This window comes from Anoplopoma fimbria, chromosome 9 (genome assembly GCF_027596085.1).
Source record: "Anoplopoma fimbria isolate UVic2021 breed Golden Eagle Sablefish chromosome 9, Afim_UVic_2022, whole genome shotgun sequence".
Lineage (NCBI taxonomy): Eukaryota > Metazoa > Chordata > Actinopteri > Perciformes > Anoplopomatidae > Anoplopoma > Anoplopoma fimbria.
In genome coordinates this window covers 30,587,413-30,611,586 of record NC_072457.1, presented here as the reverse complement: position 1 = coordinate 30,611,586, position 24,174 = coordinate 30,587,413, and the positions used below count along the sequence as shown (strand labels likewise).

General features: G+C 42.1%; 1 protein-coding gene across 1 annotated transcript; it reads right to left on the bottom strand.

Moving 5' to 3' along the window:
* Positions 1–1,431: 1,431 nt before the first annotated feature.
* On the bottom strand, positions 1,432–15,978 carry wu:fc21g02 (uncharacterized). Its single transcript, XM_054604384.1, has 12 exons — positions 15,921–15,978; positions 10,353–10,398; positions 10,023–10,170; positions 9,843–9,900; positions 9,496–9,577; positions 8,382–8,497; positions 5,443–5,611; positions 3,458–3,588; positions 3,092–3,175; positions 2,841–2,870; positions 2,643–2,712; positions 1,432–1,523 (listed from the first exon to the last, which is right to left on the bottom strand). The coding sequence occupies exons 2-12, from the start codon at positions 10,396–10,398 to the stop codon at positions 1,516–1,518; spliced, it is 942 nt and encodes a 313-aa protein (XP_054460359.1). The 5' UTR covers positions 15,921–15,978; the 3' UTR covers positions 1,432–1,515.
* Positions 15,979–24,174: the final 8,196 nt, after the last annotated feature.

The following is a 24,174-nucleotide window of genomic DNA, read 5'->3' as shown; positions in this document are numbered from 1 at the left end:
TAAAGGGAAGCTCTTTTCCGGAAGCAAAATCCCACAGATGCATCAAATATGATAAGAGGACCTGGTTTACGGCGCAGTACAATGGCTTCAGCTCCAATAATCACTGCTCCCCCCGGTGGAGAGATACGGCATTACAACTACGTTCTACACAGGGGCGTTACTGTCAGCCCTTCTCTTTTCAGCCGTGTGTGTGTGTGTGTGTGTGTGTGTGTGTGTGTGTGTGTGTACCTGTTGTGTGGCGGTCAGCAGCGGGTCGGCAGGTGAGAAAACCGTTCCCTCCATCTTAACAGGTTCACTGGAGGCTACAGGTGGTGCAGAGCTGTACATGACTGGAGCTGGAGCATAGCCCTATGCAGTAGGGGCAGACAGACACACACACACACACACACACACACACACACACACACACACACACACACACACACACACACACACACACACACACACACACAGGGTCTGAATACTTATGACCATGTGATATTTCAGTTTTTCTTTTTGAATAAATTTGCAAAAATTTCTACATTTCTGTTTTTTTCTGTCAAGATGGGTTGCTGAGTGTACATTAATGCGAAAAAAATTCGATTTTAGCAAATGGCTGCAATGAAACAAAGAGTGAAAAATTTAAAGGGGTCTGAATACTTTCCGTACCCACTGTAACTCCTCCCCTTTGGACAGGTACTGACTGGTTACCTGCTGAACAACTCGATGTGGTTTTGATCAACAGCAAACTGTTTTTGTCTGTGACTGAACAGATTGATGTTGATCCCAGACCCTTTTTCAAGCAGCAACATCAGTTGGTGATAACGAGTCATTGTAACACAAAGCTGCATTCACTGCCTGCGGGGTATTCCAAATTCATAACTCTAAAGGGAACAGACTGAGCGTTGTCTCTTTGTTTCAGACTCCTCAGGGGAACACATGGCTCAGTGTCCTGTAGTGTGTTGAACTCAAAAAGCTCACAGGACTTTCTAACCTGAATACTTTTTTTTCCTTAAAGGAGCAATGAAAACATGGGACACACTTTGGTCCAAATTACACATGGTGAATATCTGCTGCTCAATCTGAAACCCACCAGTGTGCAGCCACACTACGCTGTACATAATCATCACACTGATTATGTGCATCAGAGACATTAGGCCTGTAAGAGCTGACGTACATTATTGATGCAGCACTGATGACTCAGCTGGAAATGACAGATTCAATGTGTAGAACATTATAATCACTTTCATCTGTCCATTTTAGGATATGTTTCAGATAGTTGAGGTTTGAGTCTAGAACCAGGTGGAATACTGAAACGAGGAGTCCGTTAAAGAGGCCGGTCATACCATTGGAGCTCCAGGTCCGGGGGGGTACTGGCCCGGTGGTGGACCGTTCCATTGTGGAGGCTGAGCAGGGGGGTTCATAGGTTGACCAGCAGGAGGGTAGGACGGGTTCTGGGGTGGGTAGGACGGGTTCTGGGGAGGGTAGGACGGGTTCTGGGGTGGGTAGGACGGGTTCTGGGGAGGGTAACCCGGGTTATAACCCTGCAGACAGAGAGAATCAGGAATTAGAATCTGAAACAGTGAGGGAAAGGGCAGGAGAACAGGAAACGTGGAGAGTCAGGGAAAAGACAAAACAATCCTCCCTTCTCTCCCTCCATCTTTATGTATTAATCTCCTATTTATGCACATTACTGATTTTGCTTCTTCCCCGGAGTTCTTGTGCTTTCTTACCTCGCAGGTTCCCAGGAATCAGGGTTATATTTGGACTGTCATCGTGCCACCGACTGAGGCCCTGCTGACACCCACTACTACTACCACTATCATTATTAGTCACATTACTATTATTATTGCCTGTACTATTACGCTTATTGACTTGCTTGTACCCTGGAGTCTTTGTGCTTTCTCGCTTCGCAGGCTTCTATAAATCGTGGCTGTACCTGGACCGTGGTCGTGCATCCTGCTACGGCCCTGCTGACACCGACTGCTACCACCATTATTATTATTACTAGTCACATTACTATTACTATTACCTGTACCATTAAGCATTTTAGCTTTACTTCCACCCTGAAGCCCTTTTGCTTTCTCGTTCTGCAGGTTTCCATGAATCGTTGTGGTACCTGGACCGTAGTCGTGCCTCCTGCTGTGAGCCGACTGACACCCACTGCTACTTCAATTATTATTATTAGTCACATTACTATCCCTATTTTCATAACTATAATTCTACTGTAATAATTGCTGCTGTTATTATAAGTAGTCTTATTATATGAATCATTTATGTCATATACATTGAATGTGTTGTATCTCTGTTATGCTGTTCATTCTGTACACATGACATCTATTGCATTCTGTCCATCCTGGGAGAAGGATCCCTCCTCTGTCGCTCTCCCAGAGGTTTCTTCCTTTTTTCTCCCTGTTAAAGGGGTTTTTAGGGGAGTTTTTCCTGTGCCGATGTGAGGGAAGGACAGAGGATGTCGCATGTGCACAGATTGTAAAGCCCTCTGAGGCAAATTTGTAATTTGTGATTCTGGGCTATACAAAATAAACTGAATTGAATTGAATTGAATCCAAACAAACTCCAACTACACTGTTGTAGGAGAACTTCATGCTGGCTGATCAGGTGTGTTCATTGTTAAGGAAGCAGGCTGGTAGTGTGGTACTCACTGGGATCGCTGGGGGGGGGGGCCGTTCCACTGTCCTGGACCGGTGTTTGGGGGGGGTGGACTGCAGGACCCTAAATATTAATACACAAACACACAGAGACATGTACACAAGAAAAAAACACTTGTCTTAGATCAGTAAATCAGATATATACTCTGTGTGGTTGTGTACTAAATGTGTATTATGTACTGTGTTCTGTACCATGTTAGGGTCCGGCCCGTGGTAGTACACCTGAAACACAGAAAAACACACATGTTCTTTGATTTGGTAAATAAATATGAATAAATCAATAACAGATTGATCAGTAGAAACAAACACCACCCACATCCATCATGCAGAGGAATATGGAGTCAGTTACAGCCCATGTGGACTAATACGTTTGAATATAAAGACATGTTTAGGTTATAACACCCATGAACACATGAAGAGTGTGAGTGAATATATATTCTTACCGCTCCTGGTTGTCCAGGCGTGTTGTACGGAGGACAAGGTCCAACAGGACCACCGGGAGGAGGGTGGACCGCCTGAGGGTTAGCCTGGAGAGAGACAGAGGATGAGACCAATCAATGTTTAGGACTGATCATGTGTTGAATACTTTCTTTTAATGAATAAAAGTTTCGTCCTTTAAATGTTGGAAAAGATAAAAATCAAATAAATTGTAAAAAGATTACAAGTTCCAACTTGTAAAATAAAGAAAGTAGAAAATCCTCACATTTGTGAAGCTGGAATCATTTGTTGATTATGTCGACATTAGGAGAATATTATTGAAATCATAATGCATATTACAGATAGAGTCACGCTGTGACTTTGGTCAGTACCTGGAACGTTGCAGCAGTAGACGCTTTCTTCTTGAAGATCTTCTTCCGACAGCAGCAGCAGATCCCAGCAGGGACGCCGAGCAGGAGGAGCAGGGCCAGGAGAGGGTTTCCTTCAGAGGACTCATGGTGGTCTGCAGGAAAAAAGAGGAGACATCATAGATACAGGACATCATCTTTGTCCATGAGCTGACCTAAACAGGCCCTATTATGGTTATCCTCTTTTCCCTTTCCTTTAGTGTATTATATATTATTTTTTTTACATGTTAAAGGTCCGTAGAGTGTAAAACCTGAAGTCCAACCCTAAAAGGAGTTACCCCCCCCCCCTCAGAAGCTCCTGAAATGGCTCCATTGAATTATCTCCTTCCCTTCTGTAACTTTATGAGGTCACAATGTAACTTTATGAGGTCATAATGTAACTTTATGAGGTCACAATGTAACTTTATGAAGTCATAATGTAACTTTATGAGGTCACAATGTAACTTTATAAGGTCACAATGTAACTTTATGAGGTCATAATGTAACTTTATGAGGTCACAATGTAACTTTATGAGGTCATAATGTTACAGCAGTGACGTAAAACTCCTTCTGGATAGTTTGGCCCTCAAACAACAAAAGAGAGAGACGGAGCTGAAGCTCTGGAGGAAGAGTTTTTTTTTCACCATTTCCTGAAGAACCACTCTCCCCTCTCTGTGTGTGACGGAACATGTTCTGCCATTTTCCCACAATTCATTTTCTTTTATAATAAATGTGTCGATGAACACAACGCTCATCACTCCCTTCCAACAACATTCCAGATCCCATTTTAACTTTCTCTGTACCTTTACATTTCAAAAACTAAAGAACATGTCCCTCCCCCCGGTGACTCCATCAGAGGAGAGAAGGTGGAGGTTGTGGAGTCATTCACTGGACAGCAGTTACTCATTTGTCTTTTCTCTTCACACTTCAGCGACCTCCAGCAGGTTAGCGGGTAAACCTTCAGCTAACCTCATGTCAACATTCTCTTTACGGTTCCGTTACTTCTTCCTGTTTCTGTTAACACCGCTGAGCCTTCTGGTTCTACGTCAACACCAGCACCTCCGTACCCTCTGAACACCTGGTCCATAACGAGTTCTCTAGCTCCCGTTAGCCTAAAAACAGTTAGTTTATAGGGCAGAAATTAATACTCAAATAAATGACCTACCAACTTCACCCAGTATCTCCATCTGATTTAATCATCCAGTGAGGTTCTGTTGAATCAAGACATGGATCAACCCCTCTAATTCATCAGAGTCCAAAATGAAGGGAAGTAGACTGTGAGTCTAATACAACATATTCATTCCATTTGATAAGAAAGGTGGTGCTCTAAGGTGATTTAATGTCAATGAATCATATTATTTGATGTAATTATCAATAACTTGAGATAATGAATCATTCATATTAGCTAATAACCACACCTGCTCATACACATCCAACACAGTACCAATGACTGCTCCACTGTAGAAGCTGTGCACATGAGAAACACAAACTATCAACAACAACATGTTTAATTTGGTGTAAATTACAAGAAGCTGCAGGTTTTGAGAACTTTTGTTGACATGTTGTTTTTTTAATGCCGTGTGCTTTTGTGCTTCATGATATTAATATTTATCCATATGAGCATCAGTTGTAAGTGAATATGGAAGAGAGTAGAAACAGGTTGAGCTCTAGCTACATTTGAGGTTCCACACAGGTCCTACTAATGTTCACAACAAAAGCTTTGTTAAGCACTGAATGGATTTTGTCCAATGAAACGCTGCATGGCTCTTCAGTTGAAATAGATACAAGAAATGTTGAGAATGTATTTACTGCATAATCCAGTTAAAAAAAGTAGCAGGAATAACTGCAGCAGACCAGACTTCATTCTAAAATATGACCACATATACTTATCAAATATATATATAACGGTACCCTCTGCTCATTAAAGCCCAGTTAGAGTATATATATATATACAGTATGTGGTGACCCACCCGTCAGGTCCATCCGGGTAACAGACACCAGCCGGTCGCTCCGGTCTCTGAGGGTGTAAAGTCCCTCATCACTGTGGTTCACATTCCTGATCTCGATTTTCATGGTGTGGGTCTGAACCCGGTCCCAATAATCCGGCAGGTTCTGGGACAACCGAGCCCCATCATGCACCTGAGGGAGACAAACTCCTGTCAGAGGAAGGAAGGAAGGAAGGAAGGAAGGAATGTGTGATGCAGCTAGAGAAGGATCCAAATGTGCAAGTTAAGGTGTGTGTGTGTGTGTGTGTGTGTGTATATTCATATTTCCGATTAGTATTTGTGAATTTCATTTATCATTTAATGTTCCCGTGGAGTATGTGTGTTATTTGTATTAATGGAATGAAGTTCCACCTCTACAGCCCCGTGTCTCCTCAGTGTTGTGTTGCTGAGGCCCTATTTAGTCGTTTCCTTTGAAAATGGAACCGTTTCATGTTGTTCACTTTAATGCATATTGTTCATGCTTATACAACGTTATACGTTTTCATTAAACCTTTTAGGAGCCATTTGTATTTCTGCAGACTGCTCTTTGTCATGTAACCAAATTGCTGCAGAGAATTATTTAGAATCCTTTAACTTGTGTAGATGTTTAGGAGCAGGTGTGCAGAGAGAGATATTATTTGTTACATATTAATATTATATATTGTCTTCTGCAGGTTTGTGTGTTCCTTTGTATAATGTTAGAACGTGTGCCTTCTCTGCACCTGTTTGCTCTGGACACCAGGTGTCGCTGTTCTTCCTCTTGTATATCACGTTTCATGGTTTTGAAAAGAATAGTTGTTATAATTTAGCTCAGATGTTTCCCTGTCAGTTTCCATAGCTCTCCTCTAGTAACATACAAACCATAATGTGAAATACCGACCTGAGAGCATTCAGTAGTATCTGCATTTAAAGAAAACAATGAAGTCTCCACTACACGCTGTTGTTTGGTGTTAATGAGGGAGCAGAAGGCCATTCGTGTGTTCTATATCGTCTTCTGCAGAGAAAATGAATGCTGGAAAGCTCTCTTTTGATTGGTCCCTTTCCATGCCCTATCCGCATTTGTCACACACACACACACACACACACACATACATACATACATATATATATATACAGTGGGTACGGAAAGTATTCAGACCCCTTTAAATTTTTCACTCTTTGTTTCATTTTTTTTCGCATTAATGTACACTCAGCAACCCATCTTGACAGAAAAAAACAGAAATGTAGAAATTTTTGCAAATTTATTAAAAAAGAAAAACTGAAATATCACATGGTCATAAGTATTCAGACCCTTTGCTCAGTATTGAGTAGAAGCACCCTTTTGAGCTAGTACAGCCATGAGTCTTCTTGGGAATGATGCAACAAGTTTCTCACACCTGGATTTGGGGGGCAGATCCTCTCCAGTTCTGTCAGGTTGGATGGTGAACGTTGGTGGACAGCCATTTTCAGGTCTCTCCAGAGATGCTCAATTGGGTTTAGGTCAGGGCTCTGGCTGGGCCAGTCAAGAATGGTCACAGACTTGTTCCGAAGCCACTCCTTTGTTATTTTAGCTGTGTGCTTCGGGTCATTGTCTTGTTGGAAGGTGAACCTTCGGCCCAGTCTGAGGTCCTGAGCACTCTGGAGGAGGTTTTCTTCCAGGATATCTCTGTACTTGGCCGCATTCATCTTTCCTTCAATTGCAACCAGTCGTCCTGTCCCTGCAGCTGAAAAACACCCCCATAGCATGATGCTGCCACCACCATGTTTCACTGTTGGGATTGTATTGGGCAGGTGATGAGCAGTGCCTGGTTTTCTCCACACATACCGCTTAGAATTAACGCCAAAAAGTTCAATCTTGGTCTCATCAGACCAGAGAATCTTATTTCTCATAGTTTGGGAGTCCTCCATGTGTTTTTTGGCAAACTCTATGCGGGCTTTCATATGTCTTGCACTGAGGAGAGGCTTCCGTCGGGCCACTCTGCCATAAAGCCCCGACTGGTGGAGGGCTGCAGTGATAGTTGACTTTGTGGAACTTTCTCCCATCTCCCTACTGCATCTCTGGAGCTCAGCCACAGTGATCTTTGGGTTCTTCTTTACCTCTCTCACCAAGGCTCTTCTCCCACGATTGCTCAGTTTGGCTGGACGGCCAGGTCTAGGAAGAGTTCTGGTCATCCCATACTTCTTCCATTTAAGGATTATGGAGGCCACTGTGCTCTTAGGAACCTTGAGTGCTGCAGAAATTCTTTTGTAACCTTGGCCAGATCTGTGCCTTGCCACAATTCTGTCTCTGAGCTCCTTGGGCAGTTCCTTCGACCTCATGATTCTCATTTGTTCTGACATGCACTGTGAGCTGTAAGGTCTTATATAGACAGGTGTGTGCCTTTCCTAATCAAGTCCAATCAGTTTAATTAAACACAGCTGGACTCCAATGAAGGAGTAGAACCATCTCAAGGAGGATCAGAAGAAATGGACAGCATGTGAGTTAAATATGAGTGTCACAGCAAAGGGTCTGAATACTTATGACCATGTGATATTTCAGTTTTTCTTTTTTAATAAATTTGCAAAAATTTCTACATCTCTGTTTTTTTCTGTCAAGATGGGTTGCTGAGTGTACATTAATGCGAAAAAAAATGAACTTTTTCGATTTTAGCAAATGGCTGCAATGAAACAAAGAGTGAAAAATTTAAAGGGGTCTGAATACTTTCCGTACCCACTGTATATGCTAACATGTAGGCAGGCAGGCAAGCTAAGGGGGATGTTCCCACTTAGCTTTTTGTATATTTGTTACGAATATACAAATATGAGAACGATAAGATTCATAATGTTTGAGTACACATAAGTACTGAGAGATGAAAACAGGGTAACAAGGAATCCCACAGCACTGAATCCCTCCACTGCCCTGCTCCTTTCCTTCCATCCATCCATCCTCTATCCTTCTCTCTCACCAGGGTAACGTTGGTGGCCTCCCCAGAGAAGGAGAGGGCGGCGTCGCTCAGGTCGATGCCCTCCAGCTGGATGTAAAGACTCTCTCCTGCTACACACTTCACATTGAGGAACCTGGCTGCAGTAGAGAAGAACAAAGGAACAGATATGGAGTTATATTTTTAATAAACGGTCACCAAGCTTATGGACTAACTTGATAATCACTTGCTACACGGCTAAGGAGCTGTGATCGTTAATAAAGTTCCTTTACAGAATTTCTTTGAAGAAAAAACTTTTAAAAGCTTTGCAGCACATTTGCATTTATTCATATAAAGCCAGATCATAACAGAGGTTATATCAGGGCACAAAAACATCTGCTGGTATCAAACAGGTTTTTAGTTTTATTATTTTGTAACTTTCTTTTAAAGGTACAATAGATGTGAATGAAATGCCCTTTGGGTGCTCATTCCACTAAACATAATGTCTGAGATGTATATTTAAAAATGACAGGTGACGTTAAAAACATTGTGGTTTTATTCATATTTGGACCATCAACCTGACAGTTTGATAGACTGTGCTTTAATTGTTTTCTGCTGATAGGACCGTCCATGTATCATCGTTAGAGGATTTAAGTGTTATGTGCTTTATGTTCATTCAGCTTTGAGACACAGAGGAGCAGTAGATCATCTCCTTCATTTCCTTATGATGATATGATGACAGAACGTTGATGTGAGATGGTGAAATAATCAGGTGGCTGTTCTAATTAAGAGAGTTTTGATTGAAGATAATTAAATATAACATATCAGAGCTCTGTCAAACTTCTTAAACACGAAATGGAAGCAATCATTGTTAAAGAAGAAATAACTTTCTGACTCTTACAGATGAAAAGTTGACTACAATAACACTTAAATACAACCTTCAGATCAAACATCAGATCAACGTGTAACATATAATAACAGATCATTTCATGGACCACTCTCCTACATGTGCTACTGTTTTACTGCATTAAACATCGACCATCATCCTCTCATCGATGGCTGGTGTTTAGAAAAGGAATCTTACGCTCACGTTAAAGCTGTATTCACAAAGAAACAAAGGTTATAACAACCAGCAGTACACAACGCTCAGCTAACTCACGTGTGACGGCGACTTTGACCGAAGAGATTTCTTTGTTCCAGTAGTCTCTCTGGACGTACGTCCCCTGGTCCTCATAGGTCACCTGACAGAAAACACACATGAAAACCCTGTGAATACAGAATATCTGCTCACACAGAAGCAGGTGGTGTTTTTAGTGTTCTCCATCCACGAGGATCCATTTTGTGGTTCTCCTTTTATTCTTCTTCTTCTTCTTATTGTTGCCTATTGTGAAACGTTAATGAGTCACCCTTGGCACACTAATGAGTAACTACTTCCTGTTACGCAGAGGAGGACTGGTGGGTAGGAAGAGAGTTTAGAGACTTTGAACATAAAAGGACTATAGTTACCTTGTCAATGTACCAGCGCCGGTCGCTGCCGGTACCCGACACCCTGCCTTTGGTAATCCTGGAGCACAGAAACACAGCCACATGGAAGTCAACATCAACAACAGTGGATCACCTGACTGCTCTCCTCCATGACCATCATGTCCTCAACCACAACACGGGCTGTCCCTGAATGTGTCTGACCTGTGATGGCCCTTCTCCCAGTACGAGAAGGTCTTTCTGTGATCAGCAGCTGGAATGAACTCCAGCTTCTCGGCACTCTTCGGCAGGTAGATCTTCAGCTGCCGACCGTGGGTCAGACGCTCGTAGAGGTCTTGGACAGCGTAGGACTCTGGAACAACAGCAGGAGGAGAAAGAAAAGAGGCGGTGTACATGCTGATAACATCATCATGAAAATAAGCAATCCGTCACATCTCATATACATGAAATAAATGTAAAACAAACTACTAATCAGAGATGTTAGACTGAGATCCCACATCTCAAAGACAGCAGGTGAAATGAGCTGATACTCACCCAAAGTGAGAGCAGAGGTCAGCAGGAACACAACACTCCACATCATCTACGGACGAGACACACAAGAGATCACATTCAAGATCATCACTAGTAGACTAAACCCAAAAAGGTATCACTAGAGACAGAGTCCCTGATCTGTGCTCCTGAGGTTCAGGGTCCTTCTCTGTGGGTTCATCAACAGTCTCATTATTTGATTCAGCATTAAAGAACAACACTAAGAGTCTACAACCATGATCTGACACAGTATGCTATGAGCTAAATGCTAACAGCAGCACGCTAACATGCTGATTTTTAGCACCTATAAAATTGTAGATGTTTACGTCGTAGTTTAGCCTGTTAGCATTCTAACATTTGAGATTTAAGTCCGGATTGGTCCAGTGGCTAACTTACTGACATCATTGCTATCCACATAGCATGTCACTAGCATGTCACTAGCATGTCGCTAGCATGGTGTTAGCACGGCTAAAATATACTAACTAGTGGCCTGTATATTTGAAAGCTACTGAGGCGTGAACATGTTTGTAGCAGCAGTCAGCTGGACTTCATATCAGTTAAACAGTTCTCTCATCGACCAACCAATGGGGAAACTCCACCTCGGCCAACCAATGGGGAAACTCCACCTCGACCAACCAATGGTTGGAAACTCCACCTCGACCAACCAATGGGGTAACTCCGCCTCGACCAACCAATGGGGTAACTCCACCTCGACCAACCAATGGGGTAACTCCGCCTCGACCAACCAATGGGGTAACTCCGCCTCGACCAACCAATGGGGAAACTCCACCTCGACCAACCAATGGGGAAACTCCACCTCGGCCAACCAATGGGGAAACTCCACCCTCGACCAACCAATGGGGTAACTCCACCTCGACCAACCAATGGTTGGAAACTCCACCTCGACCAACCAATGGGGTAACTCCACCTCGACCAACAAATGGGGTAACTCCGCCTCGACCAACCAATGGGGTAACTCCGCCTCGACCAACCAATGGGGTAACTCCGCCAACCGACCAACCAATGGGGTAACTCCGCCTCGACCAACCAATGGGGTAACTCCGCCTCGACCAACCAATGGGGAAACTCGACCAACCAATGGGGAAACTCCACCTCGACCAACCAATGGGGAAACTCGACCAACCAATGGTTGGAAACTCCGCCTCGACCAACCAATGGGGAAACTCCACCTCGACCAACCAATGGTTGGAAACTCCACCTCGACCAACCAATGGTTGGAAACTCCACCTCGACCAACCAATGGGGTAACTCTGCCTCGACCAACCAATGGGGTAACTCCACCTCGACCAACCAATGGGGTAACTCCGCCTCGACCAACCAATGGGGTAACTCCGCCTCGACCAACCAATGGGGAAACTCCACCTCGACCAACCAATGGGGAAACTCCACCTCGACCAACCAATGGGGTAACTCCACCTCGACCAACCAATGGGGAAACTCCACCTCGACCAACCAATAGGGTAACTCCACCTCGACCAACCAATGGGGTAACTCCACCTCGACCAACCAATAGGGTAACTCCACCTCGACCAACCAATGGGGAAACTCCACCTCGACCAACCAATAGGGTAACTCCACCTCGACCAACCAATGGGGAAACTCCACCTCGACCAACCAATAGGGTAACTCCACCTCGACCAACCAATGGGGTAACTCCACCTCGACCAACCAATGGGGAAACTCCACCTCGACCAACCAATGGGGAAACTCCACCTCGACCAACCAATGGGGTAACTCCAGAAACATTAGTATCACATGCAGCAAATCTCTGCTTTGATCGTAGGGTAAGAGATTTATGCATTTCAGTCTCCAGAAGTATCTACAGGGATTTGGACAGTTTATTTGTTAACATAAAAAACATAAAATGTAAACGCCCTCCTCAAAGCTACCAGACTCCATTGACAGAAACTTGCCGATCATTGAAACACGCTTCATTTAAACTTTTTAAAAAAAAGATTTGGAAAGAGAGACTGAATAAGAAACATAGAAAAAAGAGGCACTGTTTACTAACTCGGCCACACTGTTAGCATTGTAGCTTAGCATCACCCTCGTGGTACACATTATGGGCCCAGTATGTAAGTATGCTGTTGGATGTGTCTCTAATATTATCTGGTGTCGTGAACATTAAGCCTCAAGGGTCTGCCCACATACATATTTAATGTATACAGTATGTATACACATTATCAGAGTATGCTATGTTTGAACTTTGATTACAATAAATCCATGTAGCTCACAGTTATTCACAGACATCACTCAAACTGATACTTTGGCAGCTGATTGCAAATTGAACTTTACATTTCATTTTTTCTAAAGGTTTTATAGTTTTTTCTAGGATCTCTCTGAGGAAGTTTTGCAGCTGTGTGACGCTCCTCCGTTACCTATGTGCATTGTGGGAAAACAGTGTCCAAACACTGCTGATTCAAAAAAGAGAAGGTTTTCTTTTTCCTGCATGAACATATTGTCAAATATAATATGTTATATACTTGCTGTGGATCAGTGTTAAGTCTGAAATGTGGATAATTATTAGTTATCATGGACACATGATTTACATAGATGTGTTTTCAGATGTAAATATAAGTCCTTCCTTTTTCTCCTGATAACGCAGTGAAAGCTTATCTCTAAATGACATTTAAATCACCTTTACTCCGACAGGTCTAAAATAAACCTCTGTGTTCAAACATCCACACGCGACTCTCAGAGAGGTGATAAGAGAACCTTCTTACTACATAACATTCAGTCTTTCTGCAGGATGACTTAGTTTCCTTCACAGTGGATCACTAACAGTCACAGCAATGTTTATTTACATTTATAGTACGATGCTTTGTTCTTTTTATTGTTGATTTTGACTGTTACTCGATCAAATGGCGTCATTATCAGTGAGTTCTTTAATGAGCTATCTGACATTAGAAAGAGGACTTCTCATTGGTCCAGTGAGGTGTGTGCGCTCACTCTGCAGCTGTCTGCTGCTCAGCTGTCTGCTGCTCAGCTGTCTGTCTTTCTATTCTGAGCAGTGCTGGATCCTAATTTAGCAAAACTGCAACAATAATGATTCTTAAATTCCGCTGCTCTGTAGAGAACAGTTTCATCTGATTTAGATTAAGGACACATGTTAGCCTGGAATGAAAGAAAACACTATGAACAGATGGGATGGACAATAGGCTGGAAGAAATGGTGATCACAATTACAATGGTATTAATAATAAAATAACAATAAAACCCAACTCACAGCACATACAACCTAATGTCCTTAAGGGGGGCTATGATGTCATCATTCAGTTCTGGTGGCAAAAGACAAGACTGTTTTAAAGAGTCAATACATTCAATGTTTAATTGATCCATTTCATATTTAAACCTCAATAGATGTTTAATGACTCCATGGTCATGCATGCAGTATTATAATGAATGTCAGTGGAGTGGTGAATAGTCATTTGAACATATTGTTCTGTATTATTGATGGGTGGAGTTCTAGCAGTGGTCAGCTGTAGTGAGATATGATGTCTGGGAGTAGCTCTCCATCACTTCTGTCCACAGACAGTTCTACGGTTCAATGCTCAAACCAATAAATATAATTCAATTTAAAGTTTGTGCAGTTCTGCCTAAATTAAGTCCCTCGTACGACTTTTCCGACAGTACCTGAAGGCCTCACAGGCGCAGCCCCGAGCGGAGGCGCGCGCTGGCCCCTCCCTGAGAGGCCCGGTGACGTCAGAGGAACAAATCACAGCTCTTACTGCTGTTCATTCATAAAGCTGCTTCCACTGGTGTACTACAGACACACAGACCTACAGACCTACAGACATACACCTACAGACATACAGACCTACAGACACACAGACCTACAGACATACACCTACAGACATACAGACCTACAGACCTACAGACATACACCTACAGACATACAGACCTACAGACATACAGACATACAGACACACAGACCTACAGACCTACAGACACCTACAGACCTACAGACATACAGACACCTACAGACACACAGACCTACAGACATACAGACATACAGACACACAGACATACAGACCTACAGACACACAGACCTACAGACATACAGACCTACAGACATACAGACATACAGACATACACACATACAGACCTACAGACTACAGACCTACAGACATACAGACCTACAGACCTACAGACACACAGACCTACAGACCTACAGACCTACAGACCTACAGACATACAGACCTACAGACACACAGACCTACAGACATACAGACCTACAGACATACAGACCTACAGACCTACACACCACAGACCTACAGACCCACACCTACAGACCCACACCTACAGACATACCTACAGACCCACACCTACAGACCTACAGACCTACAGACATACAGACCTACAGACCCAGACCTACAGACCCACACCTACAGACCCACACCTACAGACATACAGACCCACACCTACAGACCTACAGACCTACAGACCCACACCTACAGACCCACACCTACAGACATACAGACCTACAGACCCACACCTACAGACCCACACCTACAGACCTACAGACCTACAGACCCACACCTACAGACCCACACCTACAGACCTACAGACATACAGACCTACAGACCCACACCTACAGACATACAGACCTACAGACCCACACCTACAGACATACAGACCTACAGACATACAGGCCTACAGACCCACACCTACAGACATACAGACCTACAGACCCACACCTACAGACCTACAGACCTACAGACATACAGACCTACAGACCATACAGACATACAGACCTACAGACCTACAGGCATACAGACATACAGACCCACACCTACAGACATACAGACCTACAGACATACAGACCCACACCTACAGACCTACAGACATACAGACCTACAGACATACAGACCTACAGACCTACACACCTACAGACATACAGACCCACACCTACAGACATACAGACCTACAGACCTACAGACCTACAGACCTACAGACCTACAGACATACAGACCTACAGACATACAGACATACAGACCTACAGACCTACAGACCTACAGACCTACAGACCACACACCTACAGACCATACAGACCTACAGACCTACAGACCTACAGACCTACAGACCTACAGACATACAGACCTACAGACCTACAGACCTACACAGCCCAAAGGGGTGTCCGCTGCCCAGAGAAAAAGAAACAGCCAGAATGTTGGGGTCACCTCCCTGAATTATCCAAAGGGAAGAGTCCTCCCACGAGCGACGGAGAGGACTCTGTGTCTCCAGAGGAACGGAGCAGCATTGTTCCAGAGACAAACAGGATCACAACACGTTCACTGTGAATGTTTAAAGAACGTATACATATACATATATATGATATATATGATATATGATATCTGATATCTGATATATGATATCTACACTATAGTGATCATCCAGGAGGAACGCCCGTTGTCCTCTCTGCTGAACAGTCACATATGTATGTCTCAGTCACGAGCACGTTAATGGACAAAACGTAGAATCACTGCGTGCAAAGCCGCACCCTCACATTTAATAACTGCAGATTAAACATTAAACATTAAACACGTCCACTTACCTTCAGTCTGTCTGTGTGTCTGTCTGTGTGTCTGTCTGTCCGTCTGTCTGTCTGTCTGTCTGTCGTCTGTCTGCAGCTTCCACACCCAACCGGACCGGATAGACCGATGTGGAGATGTGGAGATGGGAGGATGTGGGTGGAGATGTGGAGATGGGAGGATGGGCGCAGAGACGTGCTGCCTTCAGGGTCGCTCGGAAATATCACCAATGTGCTGGAAGGAAAGTCACACCGGGAAACATAAAGACCTGTAGCAGTGTGTTCAGCATTAGTATTATATTATATTATGTATTAATCCCCTATTTATGCACATTACTGATTTTGCTTCTTCCCCGGAGTTCTTGTGCTTTCTTACCTCGCAGGTTCCCAGGAATCGGGGTTATATCTGGACTGTCATCGTGCCACCTGCTGAGGCCCTGCTGACACCCACTACTACTACCACTATCATTATTAGTCACATTACTATTATTATTGCCTGTACTATTACGCTTATTGACTTGCTTGTACCCTGGAGTCTTTGTGCTTTCTCGCTTCGCAGGCTTCTATAAATCGTGGCTGTACCTGGACCGTGGTCGTGCATCCTGCTACGGCCCTGCTGACACCGACTGCTACCACCATTATTATTACTAGTCACATTACTATTACTATTACCTGTACCATTAAGCATTTTAGCTTTACTTCCACCCTGAAGCCCTTTTGCTTTCTCGCTCTGCAGGTTTCCATGAATCGTTGTGGTACCTGGACCGTAGTCGTGCCTCCTGCTGTGAGCCGACTGACACCCACTGCTACTTCAATTATTATTATTAATCACATTACTATCCCTATTTTCATAACTATAATTCTACTGTAATAATTGCTGCTGTTATTATAAGTAGTCTTATTATATGAATCATTTATGTCATATACATTGAATGTGTTGTATCTCTGTTATGCTGCTCATTCTGTACACATGACATCTATTGCATTCTGTCCATCCTGGAGAAGGATCCCTCCTCTGTCGTTCTCCCAGAGGTTTCTTCCTTTTTTCTCCCTGTTAAAGGGGTTTTTAGGGGAGTTTTTCCTGTGCCGATGTGAGGGAAGGACAGAGGATGTGAGGGAAGGACAGAGGATGTGAGGGGAAGGACAGAGGATGTGAGGGAAGGAGAGGATGTGAGGGGAAGGACAGAGGATGTGAGGGTCTAAGGACAGAGGATGTGAGGGAAGGACAGAGGATGTCGCATGTGCACAGATTGTAAAGCCCTCTGAGGCAAATTTGTAATTTGTGATTCTGGGCTATACAAAATAAACTGAATTGAAAAATAAACTGAATTATATGTACATTACTGTTAAACTCACAGAAAGCTAATACATAAAAGAAACAGGTGACTGGAAGTTCTAATAACAAAACAAACACAAAGACAGCAAGGAGCACTGCTTGGGATTGTTGATTTCATATGTAAATATCGTTGTATGTATTAATAAACTACATGATATAAATATAGAAGGTATTTACTATGTTTGTATTGTTTAATTGCTGATTTCCATATATTAATATTGTTGTATTTTATAATAAATTAAGTTAAATAAATATAGAAGGTATTTATCGTGTTTTTATTGTTTAATTGCTGATTTTCATATATTAATATTATTATATTTTATATTAAATTAAATAGATATTGAAGGTATTTACGTGTTTTAATTGTTTAATTGATGATTTCCATATATTAATATTGTTGTATTTTATAATAAATTAAATAGATATTGCAGGTATTTACGTGTTTTAATTGTTTAATTGATGATTTCCATATATTAATATTGTTGTATTTTATGATAAATTAAATTAAATAGATATTGAAGGTATTTACCCTGTTTTTATTGCTTAACTGCATATATAGTTCATATAAGACAACATTAAAACCAGAATTTACCAAAACAGGAACATTTTGGTAAATGTACTATTCTGAATGTGCAATTAGGCCAATTATGAAGGTAATAATATATACATTTCTTTCAATGCAAATGTGAGACAAGGTATTTCTTACTCCCTTCCATCATGTTTCACCCCATTTCACACACACACACACACACACACACACACACACACACACACACACACACACATGCACACACACACACACACACACACACACACACACACACACACACACACACACACACACACACACACACACACACCTCGTTCATTGTGCTCATCTCTTGTTCATTTTTGTAAATTTCTGTTTCTGAACACTATAAATAAATATGAATAAAGTTTACTTTCAATACAAATCCTTATGACTCATTTGGCTTGATTTTAAGTGACCCTGAACAGAAAAGGCATCTCATCTCTATTTATCTACATCACCCCATGAAAAAAAGAAAGTTTAGAAATGTACTAAAACAATAAAAAAAAATACACGTTATGGAAGACTAATGCAATTTATATCTAGGTTTTTCCAATGTACCTAAAAAATAGTTTGAACATGTATTTTTCATGAAAACGAATGAGTTATCCTTATGGACCTATGATCTGTGAGGGGTGAATAACAGCATTTATTAGGACTTTTTGGCTTCTGACAACTTTTGGATGATTAAACATGCACCGGGTCACATTGACCTGGGAACATTATTGCTGTTCCTGACAAATAAAACCTAACAGGAGGGTTAAATGTCTTTTCAACCGGATAAATGCGCACTGGGCGCGGTAGGCTAGCACACAGCTAGCACACAGCTAGCATCTGAGGTTGAAGTGTATCAGAAAACCACTGCTGTTGTGAAAAGTATTGTTGTTGTTATAGACCCAAACGTTCAAGAGGTTTACAAACCAACTCTTTCACAAATAGCCTTCTACATCAGGGGTCTTTGTTTTTCAGGCCAAGGACCCCCAAACTAATAGAGAGATGGAGCAGAGACCCCCTACTTTATATATTGTATAAAATTGTATTTTATATTAAGCTGGGCCGAGTGCCATGTATAAACATACCTTGTTATTGTGCATTCAATACTAAGCTATTCAAATAATACACAGGTTCATATATTCACGTTTTTATTTGAAGCATGTGGAGGTACAGTGAGTAGGGAGGCCGTGCATGAACACACCTGGTCACTGATACCAATGCCGATATCAACATTGTCTGTCAATTGCATGATAATCATTCATACAAGCTATTCAAATAATACACAGGTTCATATATTCAAATTGAGGTTTTTATTTTAAACATAAATGTGGAAACGAAAATGAGTGATGGCCTATTAGTGCCACTGCCATTTATGAACATACCTGGTATCTTGCATCCTGAACTATTAAAATAATGGACAGATTCATGTTGTTTTTTTTAATATACATGTAGGGGGACAGTTTTTTTAGCCAGGGATATCTTGCAAAAATGATTGCACAAGGATTCGTGGGTGAAGTACATGTCGTTGTTTTTTCGGTATCTTCTTTTCTAATAACATTGCAGCGTCCTCGTGTCTGGGCTCTTAGTCAGCTCGGGACTGAAGAGGCTCTCGGCCAATCACGGGGAACCTGACAGAGCCAGCATGTAACATGCGGCCTCGTGATTGGCTCAGTAGCAATAGGGGCGGGCCCTCCTCTTTGAGGGACAGGTCCAGGCTAGTCTCCTGTGAGTGAACCAGAGCTGCTGTGTGTCACTCCATTCCTACAATATGTTGGATTCATGTTAATGTGCATTTAAAGACATTTACATTTTGGGGAAAAAATGGGCCCCCTGCAGTACCTGACCCCCTGTTGAAGACCTCTGCTCTAGGGGGTTCTCCAATCTTCCAATGTTTGGTTCCCTCAGGTTTGCTTGGACCTCCACTGTTACGTCCGCAGTGACATTTTGGGTCCTCGTCTGCAGGACTGTGGTGTCCAAACGATGCCACAGTTTGCTACCTAAGACAGACAGGCTGTAAGTGACTAAATACAATAACACAATTAGAATGTATCCAGTATCCATTACCTTGACTCACAGGCTGAGAAGCTTCTGATATGTGCGGTTGTGATGAGGAGGAGGAGGAAGACGCGGCACATTCAGAAGTGAGCCTCTTCTCGGCATCTGCTGCTTTATTGGGGCTAAAGAAGCCTATCCTTTTAAACCTGGGATTGAGCAGTGACATGATGCTCATTGATTGCAAAGTGTATAGCTTCTCCCTTAACTGTCTCCTCAGACTCTCAGCCATTGCTGTGCTCTCTGGAGTTTGGAGAATTCCCATTTCCTCCTCCTCCAGTGTGTGGAGTAGCATTGATAAAAGGGGAATGACTTTTGATCCAGACACTCTCTTCTCCTCGAACAGCTCAACTGTGGCATCATTAAACGGGGACAGCACTTTTAGACATTCTGCGATAATTTCATCCTGTTCTGATGAGAGTGGGGCAACGTCAGTGCGTAGGCCTGTCAGAGCTGCTCCTACAGGTTCCCTGAGGTCATGAACACGTTGGAGCATGTGGTATGTGCTGTTCCAGTGTGTATCCACCTCTTGAATTAGCTTCAGTGCCCATTTGCTCCTGCACCTGTGTCAGCCTCTCCTATACAATTAGCCAACAAAAAGGGATTCATTCAAGTGTCACTGCAGCAGCAACTTAAACAAAACAGCGTCATTTAGAATACTGCTATGAAATAAAGGAATTCACCTTTGCAGTGGTGCTGTTCTTGAAATAGCCCACTATCTTCCTAGAGTTTGCCCGGATATCAGACAACACAGTGTTTTGGTCAAGTCTTTTTTATGAGTAAATTTAAAGTATGCGCAACACAATTTGCGTGACGCAAATGAAGCTCCCTGGCACAAGCACCCATATTTGCTGCGCCATCAGTCACAAGGCAAGTAACTTTGTGTGTGTAACACCCGTCCCATGTAGCTATATAGTATTACGTTAATCTGCCAGGTGTAGTAGTACTATGGGCGGGGTCCTGGGTACAGTTTTAAACCTAATGGCGCTATTACCTGTTCTTATGAATTATTTAAAGATTCTTACAACTGTTGTTCCCTTATTCTGAAAACTAAAATAACTGGTGGTGCCTCCAATAGAATTAAGGAAGTCAAATAAAAGGTCTATGCCTCCTATTAAGTCCTTTTTATCTTGTGTTTTAATTGTATTTTTACCCTTTTAAACAGTTCTTACCAAAACATGAATTGGTTTATTTGTGATGACCTTTGTGATATGCTTTAAATGCCTTAATACACAATGTTTGGTATACAGTAGAGTACACTGAACCTACATTGTATCATGTTTAGTGTAGAACAGCAAGTATTTTATCCACTTTCACTAAACAAGTGATCTTTGTTCCTTCTGATTGTACTTTAGTCCAGACTCAGTTCATTTTAACACAAATGTTATTTTTCTTCTTGATGATTGTTGTCTCTTTAGACAGTGCCTGTAACCTCTCAGAGGAAGGCTGTGCTTCTCTGGACTCAGCTCTGAGCTCCAACCCCTCCCATCTGAGAGAGCTGGACCTGAGCTACAATCATCCAGGAGACTCAGGAGTGAAGCTGCTGTCTGCTGGACTGGAGGATCCACACTGGAAACTGGAAACTCTCAGGTATGAAGAGGCCTGCTGCAGCCACAGACAATCAGTGTGATAGAGGAGGTAGAGCTGGTTAATATGACCCTGACACACCAAGTTGACCTCAAACTAGCAGAGACTCATCAAACTGTTTGTGTCCCACATCAGACGATCAATACAGACAGAAGTAGTCAGGGAACAGTAGCCAGGATGAGCCAGAACAGGGAGGGAAGGTGATGAAACTGTTGTTTTTCTGGAGTGTTGTCTTGTTTCAACATTAGAAAATAGGACAGTGGTGTATCCTGACACGCTGACGGCCATCATGGTGGGTTGACCTGCCTCAACGTCGTCACGCTGCAGGTTTGTGGGCTCATATCAAACAATAGTTGGATGATTTGATGCTTGTCATCTGCCACCAGTGTGTGTTGTCCTTTAGTCCAGACATTATTGTGAAAAGACAAACAGACAAAGAATCAACCTGGTTAAACCGTCTTGATAAATCATTACAATAGGAATGTTTTGCTGTTTTAAAGGAGTTCAGCTTCACCTGGTTTTGGTTTGTTTTGCACTGAGAGCGAGTTCTCTGGTTGAAAAGAGTGGACTTGTTGAAACTACAGGTGACAGTCGACCACAGACGCTCAGTGGAGAACCAACAGCTGATTGTGGACATGGTGTGTCAGAGCCCAAAGAGGTTTATTTAGGACTGGACCAAGGTTATAGGGGGACACAGGCAGTGCTCTGTGGCTGCAGACGGACTTGAACTGTAATATTCTAAACCTCCAGATTAGAGATAATAGAAAACAGTGTTGACTGTTGCTAGGAGAGGGGATGTGAACAGCAGTGTCAAAGTCATGCTAAATGACTGTAATGTAATGTAATGTAATGTGAAGTAGAAAACCAACGCTGTGGTGTCTGGGTTCATAACATCACCAGGAGGCCAACTATCAAGTCACATGGTCTCTGCTGTTTTGTCTCAAGGGGGTGACTACAAAGAGAGACAAAAAAACTCAGAACAATGACAAAGAAGCTCAAACACCCTCAGGGACGCGAAAACAACAAAGAGAACAAAAGAGAAAAACAAAGACTCAAAAGAACCACAAAAAGACTTAAAGAAACAAAAAGAGATCAATAAGAGACACAAAACAGCTACAAAGACTCACACAAGGACAACCAAGAGACACAAAAAGACTCAAAACAACCACAATGACCACAAAGAGATGCAAAGCAAACACAAGGAGATACAAAACAACCACAGTGACGCAAAACAACGACCAAGAGACTTAAAGCCAGACAAGGAGACACAAACTAACACAAGATGAGCACAAAGAGAGGCAACACACAACTACACACAGTCATGAAACGTCTACAAAGGGACACGAAGAGACTCTAAATGCAGAAACACGTGTTGTGAATGATGGTGATGCTAACAGAGCATCCATTGACTTCCACTATTATTTGTCCTGAGGAGCAGAGTTGAGAAGATACACAATATATAAACATCATGTCAGCAAACAGTCTTTGTTCATAACCAGTTATGAGTTAGCATTAGTTAGCTGAACATTAATGGAGGGAGCAGAGAATCCAAAGCTAACTTCACCGTGGTCTGTTTTTAGTTACATCCTCCCTGTGTGGCTCTGGTTCTTTAGCTAACGGAGCTAAGCTAGTTACACTGAATACTGTGTGTGTTGAAGAAGAAAACCGATTTTCATTTAAACAAATCGCGTGAGCTACACACTCGAGTTAATCGATAAAATCGGTTTACCGTACAAAAAGTCATGAAGTATGTATTGTACTGTGTGTGTGTGTGTGTGTGTGTGTGTGTGTGTGTGTGTGTGTGTGTGTGTATTATCTACCACCGATACATCACAAAAGTCTTTAAGACATATTTCATTTTCAGATGTTTTCCAGATATCTGACTGATAATATCTTCCAGACATTTTTCAGATATTTAACCAATGTTTTCCAATTTATTCCCCAAGTATTTTTTCTATATTATACTGGCATTATTTTGTATATATATTTTTGATAATAATCTGAGATTATTTTGTACATCTCCTAACATTTTTCAGATTTTTAACAATACTTTCCAATTTCTTTCCTAAGTATTTGCTGTATATTATACAGGCTTTATTTTGTGTATTTAATAATATTTTGGATATTTTCCAAATATCTTTTCAGATATTTTACCAAATAGTCTCCAAGTACTTTCCCTGATATGTTTTGTATATTAAACTGGCATTATTTTGTAATATTTTTCTCTACTCTACTGATATTTTTTTGTCTTGACATTTCTTCAAATATTTTCTGGATGTATTTTTTGATATTTTAACTAAATGTTTTGGGGACATTCCCTGGTACATTTTCCATATTTCACAGATACTATTTTGCATATTTCAGACATTTTACATCTCATTCCTGCAAAACGTAGAGCCTCAAACAAAGAGCAGCACATAATCCTTCACAAGGCGTCTAATGTTCGACAGATAGGCATCAAGAAAGTCAAAATATGACCCCTGAGTTTGGCCCCATTGGCTCCCTCCTCTCTTCTTCTTCTTCTTTTTTCTACCCTCTCCTCTACTTGTTTCTTCCCTCGTCTCTTCTTCTTCTTTTTTTTTTTTTTTTTACATATTCTTTTTCATCAAATCGTCCTGCCTCTCATGGTCTGGTATTTAGGGAAGTAGGAACTACGGTTTGGGAGATTTCAGTAGTAGTTTGAGAGGTGCGCCTCAGCTTAAACTCCATTTAAAGCCTATGTACCTGTGAGTCTCTTTGAA

What these genes read in the sequence shown, in the direction of transcription:
- wu:fc21g02 (XM_054604384.1), bottom strand. Translation starts at nt 10,398, where the DNA reads ATGATGTGGAGTGTTGTGTTCCTGCTGACCTCTGCTCTCACTTTGG. An exon ending in GACCTCTGCTCTCACTTTGG is followed by an intron (nt 10,171 to 10,352) that starts GTGAGTATCAGC and finishes CTGTTGTTCCAG; the next exon opens with AGTCCTACGCTGTCCAAGAC. An exon ending in CGCCTGGACAACCAGGAGCG is followed by an intron (nt 2,871 to 3,091) that starts GTAAGAATATAT and finishes TCTGTGTTTCAG; the next exon opens with GTGTACTACCACGGGCCGGA.